This window comes from Hylobates moloch, unplaced genomic scaffold, assembly GCF_009828535.3.
Source record: "Hylobates moloch isolate HMO894 unplaced genomic scaffold, HMol_V3 SCAFFOLD_5, whole genome shotgun sequence".
NCBI lineage: Eukaryota > Metazoa > Chordata > Mammalia > Primates > Hylobatidae > Hylobates > Hylobates moloch.
Window position 1 is genome coordinate 99,454,062 of NW_026652280.1, and position 21,722 is coordinate 99,475,783.

At 44.7% G+C, this 21,722-nt stretch overlaps 1 protein-coding gene and 1 pseudogene across 8 annotated transcripts in view; one reads left to right on the forward strand and one right to left on the reverse strand.

Annotated features, from left to right (window-relative positions):
- Nucleotides 1-21,722, forward strand: part of GON4L (gon-4 like) — a 104,509-nt gene that overhangs the window by 11,473 nt on the left and 71,314 nt on the right. For 4 of the 8 annotated variants that reach the window (XM_032154250.2, XM_032154251.2, XM_058439183.1 and 1 more), the window contains exon 3: nucleotides 20,958-21,149. In XM_032154250.2, coding sequence (XP_032010141.1) covers nucleotides 20,958-21,149 — 192 coding nt within the window. Of the gene's footprint in view, nucleotides 1-13,514; nucleotides 13,816-15,148; nucleotides 15,268-20,957; nucleotides 21,150-21,722 lie in introns of those variants that run through there. The other 4 variants (XM_058439187.1, XM_058439185.1, XM_058439188.1 and 1 more) reach the window with 4 other exon arrangements.
- On the reverse strand, nucleotides 898-2,452 carry LOC116468424 (26S proteasome non-ATPase regulatory subunit 7-like; annotated as a pseudogene).

The window sequence follows — 21,722 nt, forward strand, 5'->3', positions numbered from 1 at the left end:
CCTCAGCCTCTTAAAGTGCTGGGATTACAGGCTTGAGTCACTGCATCCGGCTTTTTTTGTATTTGTAATTGAGATGCATTTTCGCCATGTTGGCCAGGCTGGTCTTGAACTCCTGACCTCAGGTGATCATCTGCCCGCCTCAGCCTCCCAAAGTGCTGGGATTACAGGCATGAGCCACCACGCCTGGCCTGTTTTTATTTTTTAAAACCAATCCATTTAATTGTGTCTTTCAAGGTAAACAATATATGGAGCCTGGATCCCAAGCCTGAGAATGCTAGAGCTATGGGTCCAAATCTTGTGGTATTCTCAGAGTTCAGAAGGGTTCGAACTCACGGTGTTATGAGGCAGAGAACATAACGGAGTTTGTGTATTCCATTTAGCAATTTTGTAAATTACCAGAAACAGACTGAAAGAGTCTTTCAAGATGGGGAAAATTCAACTCCTGTGTTTATTTTATTTTATTTTACTTTATTTTATTTATTTATTTATTTATTTTTATTTTTTTGAGGCAGAGTTTCACTCGTTTCCCAGGCTGTAGTGCAATGGCGCACTCTCAATGGCCCTTCCTCGGTTGAAGCGATTCTTCTGCCTCAGCCTCCTGAGTAGCTAGGACTACAGCCGTGTGCCACCACGCCCAGCTAATTTTTGTATTTTTAGTAGACACGGTTTCACCATGTTGGCCAGGCTGTCTCGAACTCCTGACCTCAAGTCATCCACCCACCTCTACCTCCCAAAGTACTGGGATTACAGGCGTGAGCTACCGTGCCTGGCCCAGGACAGCTTTTTAACAAGCGGTTAAAGTGGAAAAGAACCCCCTAGTAGCACACTGATTTAGTTTATAAGATTTTAGTTTACAAATTAAAAAATCTATATGTTTTACATTTTCTCCTTTTTCTCTTTTTTTTTTTTTTTTTTTTTTTTTTGAGACGGAGTCTCGCTCTGTCACCCAGGCTGGAGTGCAGTGGCGCGATCTCGGCTCACTGCAAGCTCCGCCTCCTGGGTTCACACCATTCTCCTGCCTCAGCCTCTCCAAGTAGCTGGGACTACAGGCGCCCGCCACCACGCCCGGCTAATTTTTTTGTATTTTTAGTAGAGACGGGGTTTCACCGTGGTCTCGATCTCTTGACCTCGTGATCCGCCCGCCTCGGCCTCCCAAAGTGCTAGGATTACAAGCGTGAGCCACCGCGCCCGGCCTCCTTTTTCTCTTTATATCACTTTTTTCCTTTATCTTTCTCTTTGTCGTCTTTTCTATCCTTTTTTGCTCTCTTCTTTTTCCTATCTTTTTTTTTTTTTTTTTGGAGACAGAGTCTCACTCTGCTGTCACCCAGGCTGGAGTGCAGTGGCACGATCTCAGCTCACTGCAAGCTCTGCCTCCCGGGTTCACGCCATTCTCCTGCCTCAGCCTCCCGAGTAGCTAGGACTACAGGCACCCGCCACCACACCCAGCTAATTTTTTTGTATTTTTAGTAGAGATGGGGTTTCACCGTGTTAGCCAGGCTGGTCTCGATCTCCTGACCTTGTGATCCGCCCGCCTCAGCTTCCCAAAGTGCTGTGATTACAGGCGTGAGCCACCGTGCTTGGCTGGTTTCTTTTTCCTGTCTTTCTTCTCTACATCCCAGTTGGCAATCTTGTTGATGAGGTTGTGTAGGGTGATCACAGAATGGATCAGCGAGGCCAAATGGTACACTGCCACCATTTGGTTATTGGTCTTCAGGTAAAAGGCCTTGACAAACTCCTATAGGCTGATGACTGGCAGCAGCTTGAAGACCTGCAGCTGATAGATGAATTGGTGGTTGGTGGACAGTTTGCCTGTGGCAACTTTTTCCAGGTAGCTTCTGGTACCCAGAAGCTTGGAGTTCAGTCCCTTCAAATCCAGGACCTGGTTTGTGATACACTGGGAAAGAGTGCCCACTGTAGTGTCTTTGATGTCTTGTAACAAGTGTTTAACTCCAATTTCCTTAGCTTCCTCTGCTCCAGCTTCACTGGTCACATGCTCAAATGTTTTCAAGGCTGAAGTTCCATCATCATAGACGTCTACTGAAATATATGCTTCTGTAGGCAGCCCTAAGTCCTTTGGCTTCATGTCACTAGTGACCAATACTGAGTTACAGCAGTATCTTTTCATTTCATTGAAGGCAGTGTCATTCTTGTGTAGTTTAGGCCCTACGTAGTACCACTCAACTATTCTTTCCCTGGCATTCACCCTCTTAAACATTTTGTACGTGTTTTCCAAATAATCGTGGGCTAAAAAACAATTATCTTTGTCATCTTCATTAAAAGGGACTGCAAAACTGCTGGATACATCAAGTACTTTCATTTGCCATGACCGCAAAAGCACATGAAGAATGCATTTCTGGTTTCCAACCTTGCTGATTCTGTTGAAATGATCCACCACACTAAGCAGTATCTGGGGGTGGACCACCACCTTCTGCACCACCAGGTCCAGCCTCATGATACACTCTGGCCACCAGGCCTGGCTCCCTGTGACCCACTGGAGTTTTCTTTTAGCGTGCAAATGCATTATAATTAGTGTATAATAAGCAGTGAGAGCAACCAAAGGTCACTGTTGTTGCCATCTTGGTTGTAACTGGTTTTGGCTGCTTTCTTTGCTGCATCCTGTTTTGATCAGGGTTTTGTTCTTGTTTTGTTCAGCAGGGTCTCTGGCCAGTGCTTGGAAAACAAATCCTGCTTCTCTCCTACCACACTCCCCCCACAGAGATTATATACTCCCCTTCAATCTTACAGGGTTGTAGAAGGGTGGAAGTCCATCTTCTGCGACTACTTCCTGTTGGTTTTATGGGCATTGGCCCTGCCTAGCACTGGAGGAGTAAAAATCTCTTGATGCCTCATCTAAGGGGTCAGAACAAGGATGTGTTGGAAGCCATGTGCTAGCATTATCTTCACATGGAAATTGTTGCAATCTAAAAGACACAAACTACAAGGAGGCTAAAAGAGGCAGGGCCAAAGATTCATAGTTACAAGATAGCCACTAGAGGTCCTAAAAAGAGTAGAAACCAGGTGAGACTTGGGAGGGTGTTTTTTTGTTGTTATTTTTTGGGTTTTTTGAGACAGGATCTCGCTCTGTCACCCAGGCTGGATGCAGTGGTGTGATCATGGCCCACTGCAGCTTCAACCTCCCAGGCTCAAGTGGTCCTCCTGCCTTAGCCTCCTGAGTAGCTGGGACCACATGTGTGTGCCAGCAACACCCAGCTGATTTTTAAATGTTTTTATAGAGACACAGTCTCACTATGTTGCCCGGGCTGGTCTTGACTCCTGAGCTCAAGTGATCCTCCCATTTTAGCCTCCCAAAGTACTGGTATTACAGGCGTGAGCCACTGTGCCTGGCCAGGAGGGTGTTTTTTATGGTCAACCAGATATAGCTGGGATCAGTTCCCTGGTTATATATATATAACCAGGTGGCTTGCTCTTACAACTTTTTTTTTTTTTTTTTTTTGAGACGGAGTCTCGCTCTGTCGCCCAGGCTGGAGTGCAGTGGCGCGCTCTCGGCTCACTGCAAGCTCCGCCTCCCGGGTTCATGCCATTCTCCTGCCTCAGCCTCTCCGAGTAGCTGGGACTACAGGCGCCCGCCACTACGCCCGGCTAATTTTTTTGTATTTTTAGTAGAGACGGGGTTTCACCATGGTCTCGATCTCCTGACCTCGTGATCCGCCCGCCTCGGCCTCCCAAAGTGCTGGGATTACAAGCGTGAGCCACCGCGCCCGGCCGCTCTTACAACTTTTGAATGTTAACCTCAACCTGTCCAGAGTTGTTAATATATGTGCAGCTGGTCTTATTGATAACAGTGCAGACTCTACCTTTTTCAGTCAGTAAACAATCCAAGACTAGTCTGTTGTCAGGGCTACAATTGCCAGAGTCCAGAGATTCCTGAATTTTTCTTAATGTCTGACTTGTGTTGGTGGCCAGAGATTCTAGGGCCTGAGTTATGTTTCTTAGCGTTGACTTGTAGTATGCAAAGCCCCCGCCAAGGGGCCACCATCCCTATTGCTGCCCCAATTCCTGTAAAAATTAATCCTATTGCTCTTTTACTTCTTGTTTTTCTAGGTGTTATGGGGTTATGAATGGATACCCCCGAAGGGATAATGGTGGCTAAAATACATTCACTGGTGTTTCAAGTTTTTGATAAGCAAAATAGAAAGCTATTCCTAGAAGAATAAATGGTTCCCTACAGGGTTGGGAGTGGGTATGGGGTAGGATTTCTTCCCCTAAAGGTGAGCCCAGATGGGTCACAAATTGAATCCTTGCAAGGTATGCCGTCTGTTTTTTATTGCCAAACTGGGTCTGTAGAGATACCTTTTCCAGGTTCCAATGGGGGTGATTGAGTAGCCCTCATTTTCCACCAGAGGGTGGTACCTCCGTCTTCCCAAATTAAGCATTCGTTTCTCCCTTGCATGTATTGGTCCTGGAGGAGGCACCATGTATAGTCTCCTTGTTTACCAGTGGGATCACGTTTGCCCTCCCATGGCCTTGGGAATGTGGCTTCTAGGGTTGGGTCAGAGCATCGTGGGGAATTTCTGTCTCTGTGTCATTGTCACAACAATTTGTGCAAAAGATAGTATCATTAGTACACTGAAGCTGTAGATACCCAACATCCTAGGTCCAGGTAATAGTAGGGGATAGGAGGGTTGGAGAGGAGTCAGGTGAATCTGTTAAGTGTGGGAGAGAGCTATTTTACAAGTAGGGGCCTAGGTACCAAAGGAACACTATGGCCAATTAGGAGGTTTGGGGAGATGGCTGTGAGGTTTGCAGGGTGCACCAGAAGGTGATGCTCTTTATCCTGAGGGTGCTGATGACATTCTGCAATCATGCAAGCTATTTCCTGATGCTATAATTCTAGAAATGTTTACTATGGAGTTTTGTTCCCATTCCACAGCAAGTTACATTGATTAGGAACAGGGAGCAAGAAGAACAGGGACAACTGAGTATCACACTGGGCTTTAGGGTGGTCCCTGTACTCAGTAAGAACAAGTAAGGTATTTCTCAGAAGGAGGTGGTTGCTACTTATCTATCTTGTGAAATAGCAACTTGAAGTCTTCCAGAGGTTTGCAGATGTAGGTCATGGTGTCCTCTTGTGCCTGTAGGGATTCACAAAAAACAGGTTTGTTTAATCCAGGACAGGTGTACCTAGCTAGTGATTCCCCGAAGTTTAACAGCAGTGGGAGTGCTTAACAATACCTAATGGGGGCCGGGCGCGGTGGCTCACGCTTGTAATCCCAGCACTTTGGGAGGCCGAGGCGGGCGGATCACAAGGTCAGGAGATCGAGACCACGGTGAAACCCCGTCTCTACTAAAAATACAAAAAAAAATAGCCGGATGTGGTGTCGGGCGCCTGTAGTCCCAGCTGCTCGGAGAGGCTGAGGCGGGAGAATGGCGTGAACCCGGGAGGCGGAGCTTGCAGTGAGCCGAGATTGCGCCACTGCACTCCAGCCTGGGCGACAGAGCGAGACTCCGTCACAAAAAAAAAAAAAAAAAAAAAAAAATACCTAATGGGGAGTAGGTGCCCTTCCATATTGGTTATATTATAATTGATCTTCAAGGGATCCTTCTTTCCAAGTTTTTTGTTTGTTTGTTTGTTTTTTTGAGATGGAGTCTTGCTCTGTTGCCTAGGCTGGAGTGCAGTGGTGCTATCTTGGCTCACTGCAACCTCCACCTCCCAGGTTCAAGCAATTCCCCTGCCTCAGCCTCCCGAGTAGCTGGGACTACAGGTGCGTGCCACTATGCCCGGCTAAATTTTTTGTATTTTACTAGAGACAGGGTTTCGCCATGTTGGCCAGGATGGTCTTGATCCCCTGACCTTGTGGTCCACCCACCTCGGCCTCCCAAAGTGCTGGGATTACGGGTATGAGCCACCGGCCTGGCCCTTTCCAAGTTTTTTGTTTTTTGTTTTTTGTTTTTTTTTTGAGATGGAGTCCCGCTCTGTCGCCCAGGCTGGAGTGCAGTGGCACGATCTCGGCTCACTGCAAGCTCCGCCTCCCGGGTTCACACCATTCTCCTGCCTCAGCCTCCCGAGTAGCTAGGACTACAGGTGCCCGCCACCATGCCCAGCTAATTTTTTGTATTTTTAGTAGAGACGGGGTTTCACCGTGTTAGCCAGTAAGGTCTCGATCTCCTGACCTCGTAATCCACCCGCCTCGGCCTCCCAAAGTGCTGGGATTACAGCCGTGAGCCACCGCCCCGGCCCCAAGTTTTTAATAGGACTAAGTCTCCTGGTTAAACAGGAAGCTATCTTTTCCTTTGTGGGAAAGGGCAATACTTTATTTTCATATTCTTAGAGTGCCTTTTGAACCCGGCCTCTTAAGTTCCAAAGAGGGGGGAGGGTATAGTGAGGTTTGTCCAACCCCTTGTTTCTTGTCATGGCCTGAATTAGTTTTTCAAGTTTGTTTTTTTTTTTTTTTTTTTTGAGATGGAGTCTTGCTCTGTCATTCAGGCTGTAGTGCAGTGGCACGATCTCAGCTCACTGCAACAGCTGCCTCCCAGGTTCAAGTGATTCTTCTGCCTCTGGCCCCCAGGTAGTTGAGATTACAGGCGTTCGCCACCACGCCCAGCTAATTTTTGTATTTTTAGTAGAGATGGGGTTTCACCATGTTGGACAGGTTAGTCTCCAACTCCTGACCTCAGGTGATCTGTCCGCCTTGGCTTCCCAAAGTGCTGGGATTACAGGTGTGAGCCACTGCATCCAGCTGCCAGAGGCAATACTGCTGGCCAAGCTTTAATTTTGTTCCATACCAATGCTGAGGTGGTGTGCTACCTTCCCCAGGTCCATCATGTCCTTTGGTGGGGACCCTGATGGTGGCCAAGGGACTTAGATTCAAATGACTTATAGCCAATTAAACATTGTAGGCCAGATGGAAGTGGAGGTAGGCAGGCACTCATTATTATCTCTTAAAACCCCTTTTAAGCAATATAAGAGCTAAAACCAGAAGCCAAAAATAAGGTTATAAAACTGACTTATCTATAAATTCTGTGCATTGAGCTACTGTAATCTTGGCTTGCAGCAATTAGGTTTACAAAACACAAACATTTTGTTCAGCTATTTAGGTATCTGTGTGCCTGTCCTTGATTTGGAAGGTCTGAATTAATTATATCCCTCAAAACCCAGCCCCTATAATCTCTCATGCCCACCTCTTCAGTAGTCCTTGGGCCTGGAGGAATTGAATAGTTTTAAATTCTGTAGATAAAACAACACATAAAGAATTAGCAATGTTTCAAACAAAAAAGTCATAAGCCCTGCCCTAGTTTTGAGAATGACAGGAAAGGAATCTTACAGGTACCTAAACATTTACATTATTCAGTATCAAGGCATAGAGTAAGTTCTATTAATTCATATAGAGGCAAAATTATTAAATGAATACAAGCTTGTCCCTGTGTCTTATTAAAGCAGTTTACTTTTTTTTTTTTTTGAGACTGAGTTTCACTCTCGTTGCCCAGGCTGGAGTGCCATGGCGTGATCTTGGCTCACCGCAACCTCCGCCTCCCAGGTTCAAGCGATTCCCCTGCCTCAGCCTCCTGAGTAGCTGGGATTACAGGCATGTACTACCACGCCCAGCTAATTTTTGTGTATTTTTGATAGGGACGGGGTTTCTCCATGTTGGTCAGGCTGGTCTTGAACTCCCAACCTCAGGTGATCCGCCCACCTCAGCCTCCCAGAGTGCTGGGATTACAGGCGTGATCCACTGCGCCTGTCCTAAAGCAGTTTACTTTGCCCCTTTTGCCCAGGTCTAAAGATAAGACTTTGGTTAACTTGAGTTTGGTGTTAGATATTGGCAAGAGTTGGTGCCTTCTCTTTTTTTTTTTTTTTTTTTTTTTTTTTTTGAGACGGAGTCTTTCTCTCTCCCCCCCAGGCTGGAGTGCAGTGGTGCGATCTCGGCTCACCGCAACCTCCACCTCCTGGGTTCAAGCCATTCTCCTGGCTCAGCCTCCCGAGTAGCTGGGACTACAGGCGCCCGCCAACACGCTCGGCTAATTTTTTGTATTTTTAATAGAGACAGGGTTTCACCGTATTAGCCAGGATGGTCTCGATCTCCTGACCTCGTGATCCGCCCGCCTCGGCCTCCCAAAGTGCTGGGATTACAGGCATGAGCCACCGTGCCCGGCTGAGTTGGTGCCTTCTCTAGATGAGCTGTCTGTACCCAGGAGTCAAAGCCCTGTAACTCAAAAGCACATGGATTCGTTAATAGCACCTGATAAGGAACTTTTTAAAGGGCTGGCAGTGGTGATGCTGGAGTCCACAACCTGTCAGGAGGCTATAAAAATATATCACAACCTTGCAATGATTAGTTTTTATAGCTTTGATAAAGCCCAGCAACAAGCCAGACAATCAAGCTAGGGTTCGATTCTGGGGACATTTGTAAAAGATGTTAAAAAGCCCAAAATATTTTATTGACACAGAACCACAGGTTGCTGTAAGCAATAGTTACTTATTTACCCAAAGTGGTAATCCTTCTGCAGTGTAATTGTCTCTCCTTATGGGGAAGCCCACTTAACTAATCTTGAAGTTAAATTTGATGAAGAGAAAAATAATACTTGAATTTAATCAGACAAAGTATGTTCAAGGTTTTGAATATAGCAGGTGAACATGAAAAGTTTTCTGGTTACACTGAGAATTTAGACACATCAAGAAAAACCAAGAGTATTGAATCAAGTTATACTGGAGGAAAACATTGCTTTTATAGACCTCTAAGCTAAAATATTTCAGCATCTGACTGTACAAACAACTGGAAGAGAAAAAGTTACAGGAACTGATGAAAAGGCTGAAGGAGAGAATAATGTCTCAGGCTTTCTCAAGGGGAGAAAAAGCTGAAAGCAGTGAGATAGAACAATTGAACTTACGAGATACGAATCTGAGAAATTTTCAAAAGAAGTTATAGAATTGAAAAGCAAATTTTCTTGTAATTTCATTAAGAGCAAATCAATACCTTGAAACCCTTACTTTAACACAGGAGACCATTCTTTAGAAAGATTCCACTTTTAATTATAGCTAACTTAATCACATAAACAATTCTTTTTATAAATTCTCCTTTATAAATCTTATGACCTGCACAGACCATGTATGATATGGTTGAATGAACTTTCTGACTTGTCTAATACTACCTTTTTTTTTTTTTTTGAGACAGAGTCTCATTCTGTTGCCCAGACTGGTGTGCAGTGGTGCAATCTTGGCTCACTGCAACCTCCGCCTCCCGGGTTCAAGCAATTCTCCTGCCTCAGCCTCAAAAGTAGCTGGAATTACAGGCGTGTGCCACCACGCCCAGCTAATTTTTGTATTTTTAGTAGAGACAAGGTTTCACCATCTTGGCCAGGCTGGTCTCAAACACCTAACCTCAAGTGATCCACCCACCTTGGCCTCCCAAAGTTCTGGGATTACAGGCATAAGCCACTGTGCCTGGCCTATGCTACTTTTCTTAAATAACCAGTCATTCTGCTACTCTGGAACAATAATTTACCATATAAAATCCTTTTTTTTTTTTCCCACTGAGATCTGCAGGATTCTTTCTTATGTAGAATTATTCTCTTTTCTTTATAACCTTCCTTACCAAAAATACCTCTGAACTTCCATAACTTTCTTTACCTATCTCTCCCGTACTTACTGGTTCCTTTCTACCTGGTTATATAAATAACCTTTTCAAGTCCATAATTTGAATCAACCTTTAGATAACTTTTGAATTAGACACAATTATTCTTTTTCTCAATAAAAACACATCTTCTTTGGTAAGTTTTATATAAACCTAGGAAGCAAGAAATCCTGAACTATCAGATATTAGCATTTTATAGATGAGAACCATTCCACAGTTTTTAAAATTTTTTATTTTATTGTAAAACGTTTCCCTATATAATATTCCTTTCTTAATTGGAAATGACCCAGGCATCCAATAAGCATCCAAAACGATTTTAAGATTTTAAATTATACAAAAAGTTCACTTACAAGCATTTATCTCATTATATTTACCTAATTTATTATTATTATTTTTATATATATATATATTTTGAGACAGAGTCTCACTCTGTCACCCAGGTTGGAGTGCAGTGGCATAATCTTAGCTTACTGTAACCTCCGCCTCCCGGATTCAAGAGCTTCTTGGGCCTCGGCCTCCCGAGTAGCTGGGATGCATGCACCACCATGCCTGGCTAACTTTTGTATTTTTAGTAGCCATGGGGTTTTGCCATGTTGGCCAAGCTGGTCTCAAACTCCTGACCTCAAGTGATCCACCTGCCTTGGCCACCCAAAGTGCTGGGATTACAGGTGAAAGCCACTGTGCCTAGCTAGAACTATATTAGACAAAATTGGTCATTATTCAAAGTTATTTCCTGGTTAACCATTTTTGAACTCTGAACATTAGGTGAACCCCTAAGTAAGAAACTTAAACACATGGGCATTTTGCCAGTAACTGAGAAGATTCAGCTATTTTCATTGTGCCAACAGTCTTAAATTAGTCTTATTTATACAATTCTGAAGACATTTCTATTTCCATCAATTATTTAATTAATTAATGTTTTTGAGACAAGGTTTCTGTTGCCCAGGCTGGAGTGCAGTGGCATGATCACAGCTCACTGCAGCTTCCACCTCTTGGGGTCAAGTGATCTTCCACCTCAGCCTCCTGAGTAGCTGGGTCTATAGGTGTGTGCTATCACACCTGGCTAATTTTTTTTTTTTTTTTTAGAGATGGAGTCTCACTATGTTGCCCAGGCTGGTCCTGAACTCCTGGGCTCAAGCAGCCCTCCCACCTTAGCCTCCCAAAATGTTGGGAGGTGTAAGCGACAATGCTCAGTCTTTATTAATAATTTGAAAATGAGTTTTATTTACCAAAGGGTTCATGTGAACTTGAAAAGCCTTTGGACTTTATTAAAGATAGCTGGATTTAAATATTTCTGACAATTTTGAAACCTGTTCACATGGCTAAACTTTGTTTTTTCTAGTAGGTAATCCAAGGAAACTGTAGACTAGAATTTGGGTAAGGTAGTTTTCATAACAGTTTTGATTTAAAAACCCTCTTTTATCCTTTTTTTTTCCCCTTCAGCTTCAGAGGAGGAGGAGATGATTAGAAAGGGCAGGAAAGAAAAAGAGGGAAAGGAGGGAGAGTAGGGGGATGAGGGGTACCTTTCCCTTTGTTTCTCTGGTGGGGGACAGAGAAAGAGAGAGAGAGAGAGCAAGCCAGAATACTCACTGACGGATGAAGGGGCACCTTACCATGACAACTTCAAGATCAGAGATCTTGGACCCAAGACCTTGGGACTGTCCCAGGGACCCACAATCCTAGAGAGACATGACCAGTAGAAGTATAATAAAAGAAGACAGAAGAGGCGGAAAGGGAAAGGAAGCTAGGAAAAACAGGCTCCCAGAGCAGCAAATGTGAATTGGGGAAGAGAGGGGTTGTTGTTCAGGGGGTGTCCTTGGAGTCCCTGAGACAGTGGAGAACTCACCCATCAGTGGAGACACCAAAAAAATGTTCAGGCGGCTGCTTTTCTGCCATTGCAGGGAGTCGTCATTAGGTCAGGGGTTCAGGGCCTCCAGAAAAATGGGCTTGAACAAGGCAGCTCATTTGGGACCCTCATTTTGAGCAGAAAGAAAAACAGACAGGGAGAGACCTGTTGCAGAAAAGAAAATTTATGATTTTAGGAGGGACTAGAAGAAGTTGCTGAAGTGGGTGGAATGACAGAGTAAGGAAAAAAATGAAGCGGCACCAAATGCTGAAAAACCTGGAGTATCTAGACATTGGCTAGTGAGGGTCCCCATACCAAATGCTGAAAACCTGGGAGCATCTAGGGGTGGCCAACAGTGAGGCCCAAAGGCATGAGACCTAACACGGTTGGGGCCACAGAACAATGTGACTCTGACATCCCAGAGTCAGCGCAAAGGAATACATATCAAAATAACAAAAGCCTGCCTTACATAGAATAGAAACAACTGCCCAAATTGCCAAAACAGAGACTACAAACATGACAACAGGATAAGTGTGCATTTAGGCACTAAGAGCAGAAAAGTAAAATGACTGGTCATTAGAAGCTAAAGAGAAAAGGTCTGAGAGAGAAGGTGACAAAGTAAATTACAGAGAACGTGGATGTCCAGGTGTGCTTCTGTCTGGGGCATCCAGATGATGGGGGACAACGAACTAACAACCCAGAGACACTATTCCCATTTCCTGATTGATTTGAAAAGGTAAAGGGAGAGAGAAGAGAGTGAAAGTAAATCAGTGAAAGAACACCACGTCGGCCAGGCGTGGTGGCTCACGCCTATAATCCCAGCACTCTGGGAGGCTGAGGCGGGGGATCACAAGGTCAGGAGTTCAAGACCAACCTGGCCAATGTGGTGAAACCCTGTCTCTACTAAAAATACAAAAAGTAGCTGGGCGTGGTGGCAGGCATCTGTCATCCCAGCTACTCGGGAGGCTGAAGCAGGAGAATCGCTTGAACCCAGGAGGCGAGGTTGCAGTGAGCCGAGATCGTGCCACTGCACTGCACCCTGCGTGACAGAGCAAGATGTCGTCTCAAAAAAAAAAAACCAAAACAAAACACACATTGAAGGGGAACAAAGTGGACACTCATCTTTTCGTGGAGGCCAGATGGTGCCAGTCAGTCTTTGGGTTCAAGCAATTCTCATGCCTCAGCTTCCCAAGTACCTGGGACTACAGGCATGCACCACAATGGCTGGCTAATTTTTTGTATTTTTAGTAGAGCTGGGGTTTTGCTCTGTTGCCCAGGCTAGTATCAAACTCCTGAGCTCAGGCAATCCACCTGCCTTGGCCTCCCAAAGTGCTAGGATTACAGGCGTGAGCCACGGTGCTCAACCCAATCAGTCTTAATTTAGGGTCTGGCTAAAGATCTCCCTCAGTTCCCTTTGGCTTATTATTGGTCCCTTCATGGTCACCAAGGAATAACGCAGGTGAACCCCAAATTGGGGCTCAGCCCAGGAGCGTTCTTGGCTTTGCACTGGAAGGAATCATGAATGAGCCAACAGAGTGAATTGAAAGTAAGTTTATTAGAGCAACAGGAAGAGAAATGGCTGCTCCGTAAGAGAAGCAGCAGCAGCAGCAGACCTGCAGATTGCTGGCTGGCTGTATATATACAAAGACAATGTGGAAAAAAAATGAAACGGTGCCAAATGCCAAAATACCCAGAGTATCCGGGCATCAGCCCATGAGGGTCCCCATACCAAATGACGAAAATCCCAGAGCACCTAGGGTGTGGTCAACAGTGACCCTCAAAGGCATGAGACCTATATAGCCATATATATATGGCTATACTTTGATTATATGATAAAATAAGGGGGGGATTTTTAATGGATTTTCTGGAAAAAGGGCGAGGACTTCCCGGAACTGAGAATCCCTCCCCTTTTAAACCATAAAAGGTAACATCTGGGGGTTGCCATGGCATTTGTAAACTGTCATGGTGCTGGTGGGAGGTTCTTTTAGCATGCAGATACAAGGAGGGCAACAGGAGGTGGCTTTCATCACCATCTTGCTTTTAGCTGGTTTTGGTCAGTTTCTTTGATTAGCTCCTGTTTTGTTCAGCGGGGTCTTTTGAACAGTGCTTGGAAAACAAGTCCTGCTGATCTACCTCAAATGGAATGTGAGGTGACAATAGGGCCAGCCAGCAAAAATAGAAATCTGAGATTGAAGTTTAGTAAGAGGCAAGGACTAGAAATGTTCAGTGTTAGTCATGGTTCTTCTCCATGGAAACAGACATGGTGGGGGAAGAGCAGTGGATTGAAGACAACCTTGCCTTGAGGAAGAAGATAACAGAAGGAACAACTGGAGAAGTAGTAGTAAAAGTGAAAAGAGGAAGGAGAGCTTTAAGAACAAGGTACTTTAAAATGTAAATTTAAAATTTAGTAGCAAAGGAGGGATAAGGATAATACCTGAGAAAAAGGTTACATTTGAAGATTGATGATCTTGGAGAGGAGATTCAGGAATTTGTTGGGGAAAGGATGTTATATGAAGCAGTTAAAGAGGAAGAAATGAGGCTGGGAACAGTGGCTCACACCTGTAATCCCAACACTTTGGAAGGCCAAGGTGTGAGGATCTTGTGGCCAGGAGTTCAGGAACAGCCTGGGCAACATAGCTAGGTTCCATCTCTACAGAAAACTTTAAAAAATTAGCCAAATGTGGTAGTGCATACCTGTAGTCCTAGCTACTAAGGAGTAGCTAGGGGGATAGCTTGAGCCCAGGAGTTCAAGGTTGCAGTGAGCTCTGATCGCACCACTGCATTCCAGCCTGGGTGACAGAGCAAGACCTTGTCTGTAAAAAAAAAAAAGAAAGAGGAGGAGGAATGAAACACCAGAGATTTCTTTCTTTCTTTCCTCTCTCCCCCATCCCCCTCCTCCACTCCTCCCTTCCTCCCCTCCTCCTCTCCTCCCCTCTCCTCCTCACTCTCCTCTTCCCTCTTATCCCCTTCCCTCCCCTCCCCTCCCCTCCCCTTCCTCCCCCCCCCCTTTTTTTGTTTGAGAAGGAGTCTCACTTTGTTGGCCAGGCTGGAGTGCAGTGGCGTGATCTCGGCTCACTGCAAGCTCCACCTCCTGGGTTCACGCCATTCTTCTGCCTCAGCCTCCTGAGTAGCTGGGACTACAGGCGCCCGCCACCATGCCCGGCTAATTTTTTTTATTTTTAATAGAGATGGGGTTTCCCCGTAGCCAGGATGGTCTCGATCTCCTGACCTTGTGATCTGCCCGCCTCAGCCTCCCAAAGTGCTGGGATTACAGGCGTGAGCCACCATGCCCAGCCTTCCTTCCTTTTTTTGCAGTGGGAGAATGGGTGAGAAATAGCTAGAGAAGGCAGCAAGATTATTGAATATTTTTTCAAGATAAGTTGTCAGAAGGAACTGGAGGAAATTATAAGATGAAAATGCTAGAGAAGGAATGGATAAATAACTATGGATTCATAGTCACTCAGTTACTGATAAGTGTAATTAAGAGATTTTAAAAATCAGTTTACAGATATCCAGATTTAAATAAACATTTATTGTTTAGTATTATCTGTGATATCACTCCCCTTCATTAATCTGGAGAATTGAAAATTGATTATACTACTTTGCACTTTAATTAGTTATATATACAAGTAGTAGCAATAAAAGTACACTAGGAATGTCTCTCCAGAATTTTTCTTCAAGTAACCTTTTTTTTTTTTTTTTTGCCAATCAGATAATGTAACACAAAACAAAGAGGATGAAAGAAAGATTGACAATTCACATATATCTACTTTGGAAAATATTGAAAACTTTAAAGGAGAAAATAAAAATCACCCGTAGCCCTGCTATTTAGTATGTGTTTTTGTCATTTTACTTTCTTTTAAGTAACATTTTAGTTTTCTGATTATGAAAGCAGCAGCATCATATACACTGTAGAAAAAATGAAAATACTACATAGAAAGATAGTTGGATTATTTTGAAGTATTGACATTTCGTTACAATTGATACCTTTTTGTTGTTGTTGTTGTTGTTTTGTTTTTGAGACAGAGTCTTGCTCTGTCACCCAGGCTAGAGTGCAGTGGCATGATCTCGGCTCACTGCAACCTCCACTTCCTGGGTTCAAGCAATTCTCCTGCCTCAGCCTCCCGAGTAGCTGGGATTACAGGCGCCTGCCACTGCGCCTGGCTAATTTTTGTATTTTCAGTAGAGGTGGGGTTTCCCCATGTTGGTCAGGCTGGTCTCGAACTCCTGACCTTGTGATCCACCTGCCTCGGCCTCCCGAAGTGCTGAGATTACGGCCTGAGCCACTGTGCCGGGTGCACCTTGCCGGGCAATACATTGTTAAATCATGTTTCTTTTTTCTTTTTTTTCTTTCTTTCTTTTTTTTTTTTTTTTTTTGAGACGGAGTCTCGCTTTGTTGCCCATGTTGGAGTGTAGTGGTATGATCTTAGCTCACAGCAACCTCCACCTCCTGGGCTCAGGTGATTCTCTTGCCTCAGCCTCCCGAGTAGCTGGGATTACAGGCATGTGCCACTGCGCCTGGCTAATTTTTGTATTTTTAGTAGAGAGAGGGTTTCGCCATGTTGGCCAGGTTGGTCTTGAACTCCTGACCTCAAGTGATCCACCCACCTCGGCCTTCCAAAGTGTTGGGATTACAGGCTGGAGTGCAGTGGTGTGATTTCGGCTCACTGCAAGTTCTGCCTCCTGGGTTTGCATTGCCCAGCCTAAATCATGTTTCTTGGCTGCAAGTGTTAGTGCTTAAACCTTTTTTTTTTTTTTTTTTTTTTTAAAGAGATGAGGTCTCACTCTGTCATCCAGGCTATAGTCCAGTGGTACGATCATAGCTCACTGCAGCTTCTAACTCCTGGGCTGAACTGATCCTACCAAGTAACTGGGACTATAGGCAGGAGCCACATCATCCAGCTAAAAAAAGCTGGGACTACAGACCTGCACCACCACACCCAGCTTTTTTTGTTGTTGTTGTTGACTTTTTGCAGACACAAGGTCTCTATAAGTTGCCCAGCATAGAAATGTTTTTTGTTTGTTTTTTTAACAGATGAGGTCTCATAATTCACTGCAACCTAGAATTCCTGGCCTTAAGTGATCCTGCTGCCTCAGCCTCCTAAAGTGCTGGGCTTACAGGTGTGAGCCACTGGGCTCAGCTAGAAATAACTTTTTATTTATTTATTTATTTTTAGAGAGATTCTTACTCTGTAGCCCAGGCTAGAGCGCAGTAGTACAATAATGGCTCACTACAACCTCTAACTCTTGGCTTCAGGTAATCCTCTTGCCTTGGCCTCCCAAAACGCCGGAATTACAGGCATGAAGCCACAAATGACTTTTTTTTTTTTTTAGACAGGGTCCCACTGTGTTACCTAGGCTGGAGTACAGCAGTGCAATCACAGCTCACTGCTGCCTCGACCTCCTAGGCTCAAGTGATTCTCCCACCTTAGTCTCCCAAGTAACTGGGACTATAGGTGTGCACCACTATGCCTGGCTAATTTTTGTATTTTTTGTCGAGACAGCGTTTCACCACATTAGCCAGGCTGGCATCAAACTCCTGAGCTCAAGTGACCTGTCCACCTCAGCCTCCCAAAGTGTTGGGATTACAGCCATGAGCCACCATGCCCAGCCCACAAATTACTTTTTAAACAAGCATATCAGAACTTTTAAATCTAAGCAAGTATTGCCCTTCAAAACACAGAGGTTCACTTTGGTAGGCAGAGCCTCTTCCACTGACATTTTTACTACTTAAAAAATATTTGGGGTCAGGCATGTTAGCTCACACCTATCCCTGTACATTGGGAGGCTGAGGTGGGAGGATTACTTAAGGCCAGGAGTTCAAGACCAGACTTGGCAACATAGTGAGACCCCATCTCTACAAAAATAAAATAAAATTAGCTGGGCATGGTGGCAGGAACCTGTAGTCTCAGCTACTTGGGATGCTGAGGTGGAAGGAACTTGAGCCTAGGAGGTTGAGGCCGCAGTGAGCTGAGATCACACCACTGCACTCCAGCCTAGGGGACGGAGCAAGACCCTGTCTCAGCAACAACAAAAAATTGGAACTACTTGGCCAAGCGCGGTGGCTTGTGCCTGTAATCCCAGCACTTTGGGAGGTGGCGGTGGGTGGATCACCTGAGGTCAGGAGTTCGAGACCAGCCTGACCAACATGGAGAAACCCCATCTCTACTAAAAATACCAAATTAGCCGGGCGTGGTGGTGCAGGCCTGTAATCCCAGCCACTTGAAGGCTGAGCCAGGAGAATCTCTTGAACCCGGGAGGCGGAGGTGGCAGTGAGCTGAGATTGTGCCATTGCACTCCAGCTTAGGCAACAAGAATGGAACTCCGTCTCAAGAAGAAGAAAAAAATTGGAACTACTTTTTAAAACTGTCCCTGCGGGGCTGGGTGCGGTGGCTCATGCCTGTAATCCCAGCACTTTGGGAGGCCTAGAGGGATAGATTACCTGAGGTCAGGAGTTCGAAACCAGCCTGGCCAACATGGTGAAACCCCATCTCTACTAAAAAAAAATTAGCTGGGCGTGGTGACACACACCCGTAATCCCAGCTACTCAGGAGGCTGAGGCAGGAGAATTGCTTGAGCCCGGGAGACGGAGGTTGCAGTGAGCTGAGATCGTGCCACTGTACTCCAGCCTGGCCCACAGAGCGAGACTCTGTCTGGAAAAAAAAAAAAAAACAAAACTGTCCCTGCAAACACATTATCAGCTGCACCACAAAATCATTTTTCATACCCTATAGAGAGGAAATGTTCCTTTTTTCTACAACCTTTTTTTCTCTCTGACTCTACAATGCTTTTCAATTTAATTCCCTTTCCTAGAGCCCTTTAGGACCCCACCTTCCTTTATAGATATGCTGAATGCTAAGAGACCTCAGAAAGAGAAGCTGAGCAGAATAAGAGAAAGAGACAAAGCAAAACTTTATTTAGAGCATATCTGTAACTTATTTACTGCCAGCCTAAGAACTGTATGTTGATAACATCAAAATTATTATTTTTTAATTTATATTTATTTGTTTATTTTTTGGAGACAGTGACCTTGCTCTGTCGCCCAGGCTGGAATGCAGTGTTGCGACCTTGGCTCACTGCAACCGCTGCCTCCCCGGTTCAGGTGATTCTTGTGCCTGCTGAATAGCTGGAATTACAGGCACCTGCCACCACGCCTGGCTAATTTTTTGTGTTTTAGTAGAGACGAGGTTTTACCATGTTGCCCAGCATGGTCTTGAACTCCTGAGCTCAGGCAATCCGCCCACCTTGGCCTCCCGAAGTGCTAGGACTACAGGTGTGAACCACCATGGCTGGCTGATCATAACATCAAAATTAGCTGAGAACAGCACAAATCAACTAATTATAAGCTAAAATCATGCTACTCACTTTTAGGAGGCAAAGAAAGAAGAAGCGTAAGTGGAAATTAGGGTATGTAAGTCAAATTCAGAAGAACAAGTAAAATTCTATTAGAATAAACACCATTAAAGCAGAAGATTTAGCTGGATGGTGTGATGGAAGTAAAATATAACAATGCCATTGCACTCCAGGCTAGGCGACAGAGTGAGACCCAAGTATAAAGACTGGCTATGTGTTTTGAAAGAAAATGTTCAACTAAGTAATACACAAACTAGGGAAAAAGTTCAGAAATATAAAAAGTACACAGTGAAAATTTAGGCATCCTTTCACTCTGTACTCTGGCTCCCCAAGTCATCTTCCCAGGTAACTGTTAAACAATTTTTTGTGTACAGTCCAGGGATTTTCTGTATATATGCAAGCTATTTCCTTGATAGCCTGATTTCTGATGTTTACTTTTTTTTTTTTTTGAGATAGAGTCTCTCTGTCGCCCAGGCTGGAGTTCAGTGGCGCGATGTCGGCACACTGCAACCTCCGCCTCCTGGGTTCAAGCAATTCTCCTACCTCAGCATCCCAAGTAGCTGAGATTACCGGTGCCCGCTACCATGCCTGGCTGATTTTTTGTATTTTTAGTAGAGACGGGGTTTTGCCATGTTGGCCAAGCTGGTCTCTAACTCCTGACCTCACGTGATCCACCCATCTCAGCCTCCCAAAGTGCTGAGATTACAGGCGTGAGCCACTGCGCCCAGCATTCTTTTTTTGTTTGTTTTGTTTGAGATGGAGTTTCTCTCTGTTGCCCAGGCTGGAGTGAAGTGGCACTACTATCTTGGCTCACTGCAACCTCTGCCTTCCAGGTTCAAGCGATTCTCCTGCCTCAGCCTCCCAAGTAACTGGGATTACAGGTGCCTGCCACCATGCCTGGCTTATTTTTGTATTTTTTTTTTACAGCCGAGGTTTCGTCATGTTGGCCAGGCTGGTCTCCAACTCCTGACCTCAAGTGATCTACCTGCCTCAGCCTTCCAAAGTGCAGAGATTACAGATGTGAGCCACTGCGCCCAGCCTACTTTTAATACTACATGAACATTTATTTGCGCGCACGTGTGTGTAACAGTGCATGACAGTGTCTTTCTCTGACACCCAGGCTAGAGTGCAATGGCATGATCACCACTCATTGCAGCCTTGAATTCCAGGGCCCAAGTGATTCTCCCACCACACCCAGCTAATTTTAGAGCTCTACATTTTTGTAGAGAACAAGGTATCTCCAAATGTTGCCCAGGCTGGTCCCGAACTCCTGGATCCTGGCTCAAGCGATCTTCCTGCCCTGGCCTCCCAAAGTAATGGGATTACAGGTGTGAGCCACCTGGTCTAGCCTAATTTTTTATTTTTTAGTAGAGACAAAGCCTCGATATGTTGCTCAGACTGGTCTCAAACTCCTGGGTTCAAATGATCCTCCTGCCTTCAGCCTCCCAAAGTGCTGGAATTATAGTCATTGACTGTAAGCACCTGGCTTTTTTTTTTTTTTTTGCGTGACAGGGTCTTGCTGCGTTGTCCAGTCTGGAGTACAGTGTTTAATCGTATCTCCCTGTAACCTCAAAATCCTGGCCTCAAGCCATCCTCCCAGCTCAGCTCCCCCCAAGTAACTAGGACTATAAGCATGCACCATCACCCCTTTTTTCTCTGTCTTTTTAATGCTTTCCCCACCTATTCCCCCCACAAAGGGAGTGTTTATGAAGTGTTGAGGTGAGAAAGTTGTCTAATGAACTGTAGAACCATATATTTACAATTTTATGGTGACAATTACTCTTCTGCTCTGCCAAATTGATTTACAAAGTCAGGGCATTTTATAATTATATTTATAGTTGATGAAATATGGTGTTAATGGTCATCTATATAAAATGTCATCAGGAATTTCCTCTACAATTACGAGTCTGATTTTTCATAGGAAAAAATGTAAAACTGAAAGCATATTAGAAATAAAAAGACCTTAGGAATTACCTAGTTTAACTCCCTGAGTTTACAGATGAGTAAATTGGATCTGAGCTTTGATTTAAGAGAGGAAAATTCCTGTGTAGTATATGCTTAATTCATGAAGTTGTCTACCTAAAAAGACTATAATAAGATGCTGAATTCTACGACAGAGTATGATTGAGAATGGTCAAAGTGTGGAGCAATATTTGTGATTCTTCCAGGGAAATCTCAAATGAATTCTGAAGGGGAGATACCTTCACTGCCATCAGGCAGCCAGTCTGCAAAACCAGTAAGCCAGCCCAGGAAATCAACCCAGCCAGATGTTTGTGCCTCTCCTCAAGAAAAGCCACTCAGGACTCTGTTTCACCAACCTGAGGAAGAGATAGAAGATGGTGGACTCTTCATTCCAATGGGTAGGCTTTCTTTTTCTTTTTAATTAAATGAAACCTCTTTATTGAAGTATAGTATGTAGAAAACTGCACATGTCCTAAGATATCCTGAATTCACTATATTTTCACAAATTTAATACACCCTTGTAAGCAGGACCCAGATCAAGATAATGTTATCAATACCCAGAAGTCCATCTTGTCTTCCCTTTCAGTTGCCCTCTACCCATAGGTTAACCACTATCCTGATGTCTAGCATCATATATTGGTTCAATTGTTTTTTTTTGTTTTTTTTTTTGAGACGGAGTTTTGCTCTTGTCGCCCAGGCTGGAGTACAGGGGCGTGATCTCGGCTCACGGCAACCGCTGCCTCCTGGGTTCAAGCGATTCTCCTGCCTCAGCCTCCGGAGTAGCTGGGATTACAGGTGCCCGCCACCACACCCGGCTTAATTTTTGTATTTTTAGTAGAGACACGGTTTTGCTATGTTGGCCAGGTTGGTCTCGAACTCCTGACTTCAGGTGATCCACCCACCTTGGCTTCACAAAGTGCTGGGATTACAGGTGTGAGCCACTGCGCCTAGCCAGTTGTTTTGTCTTTTTG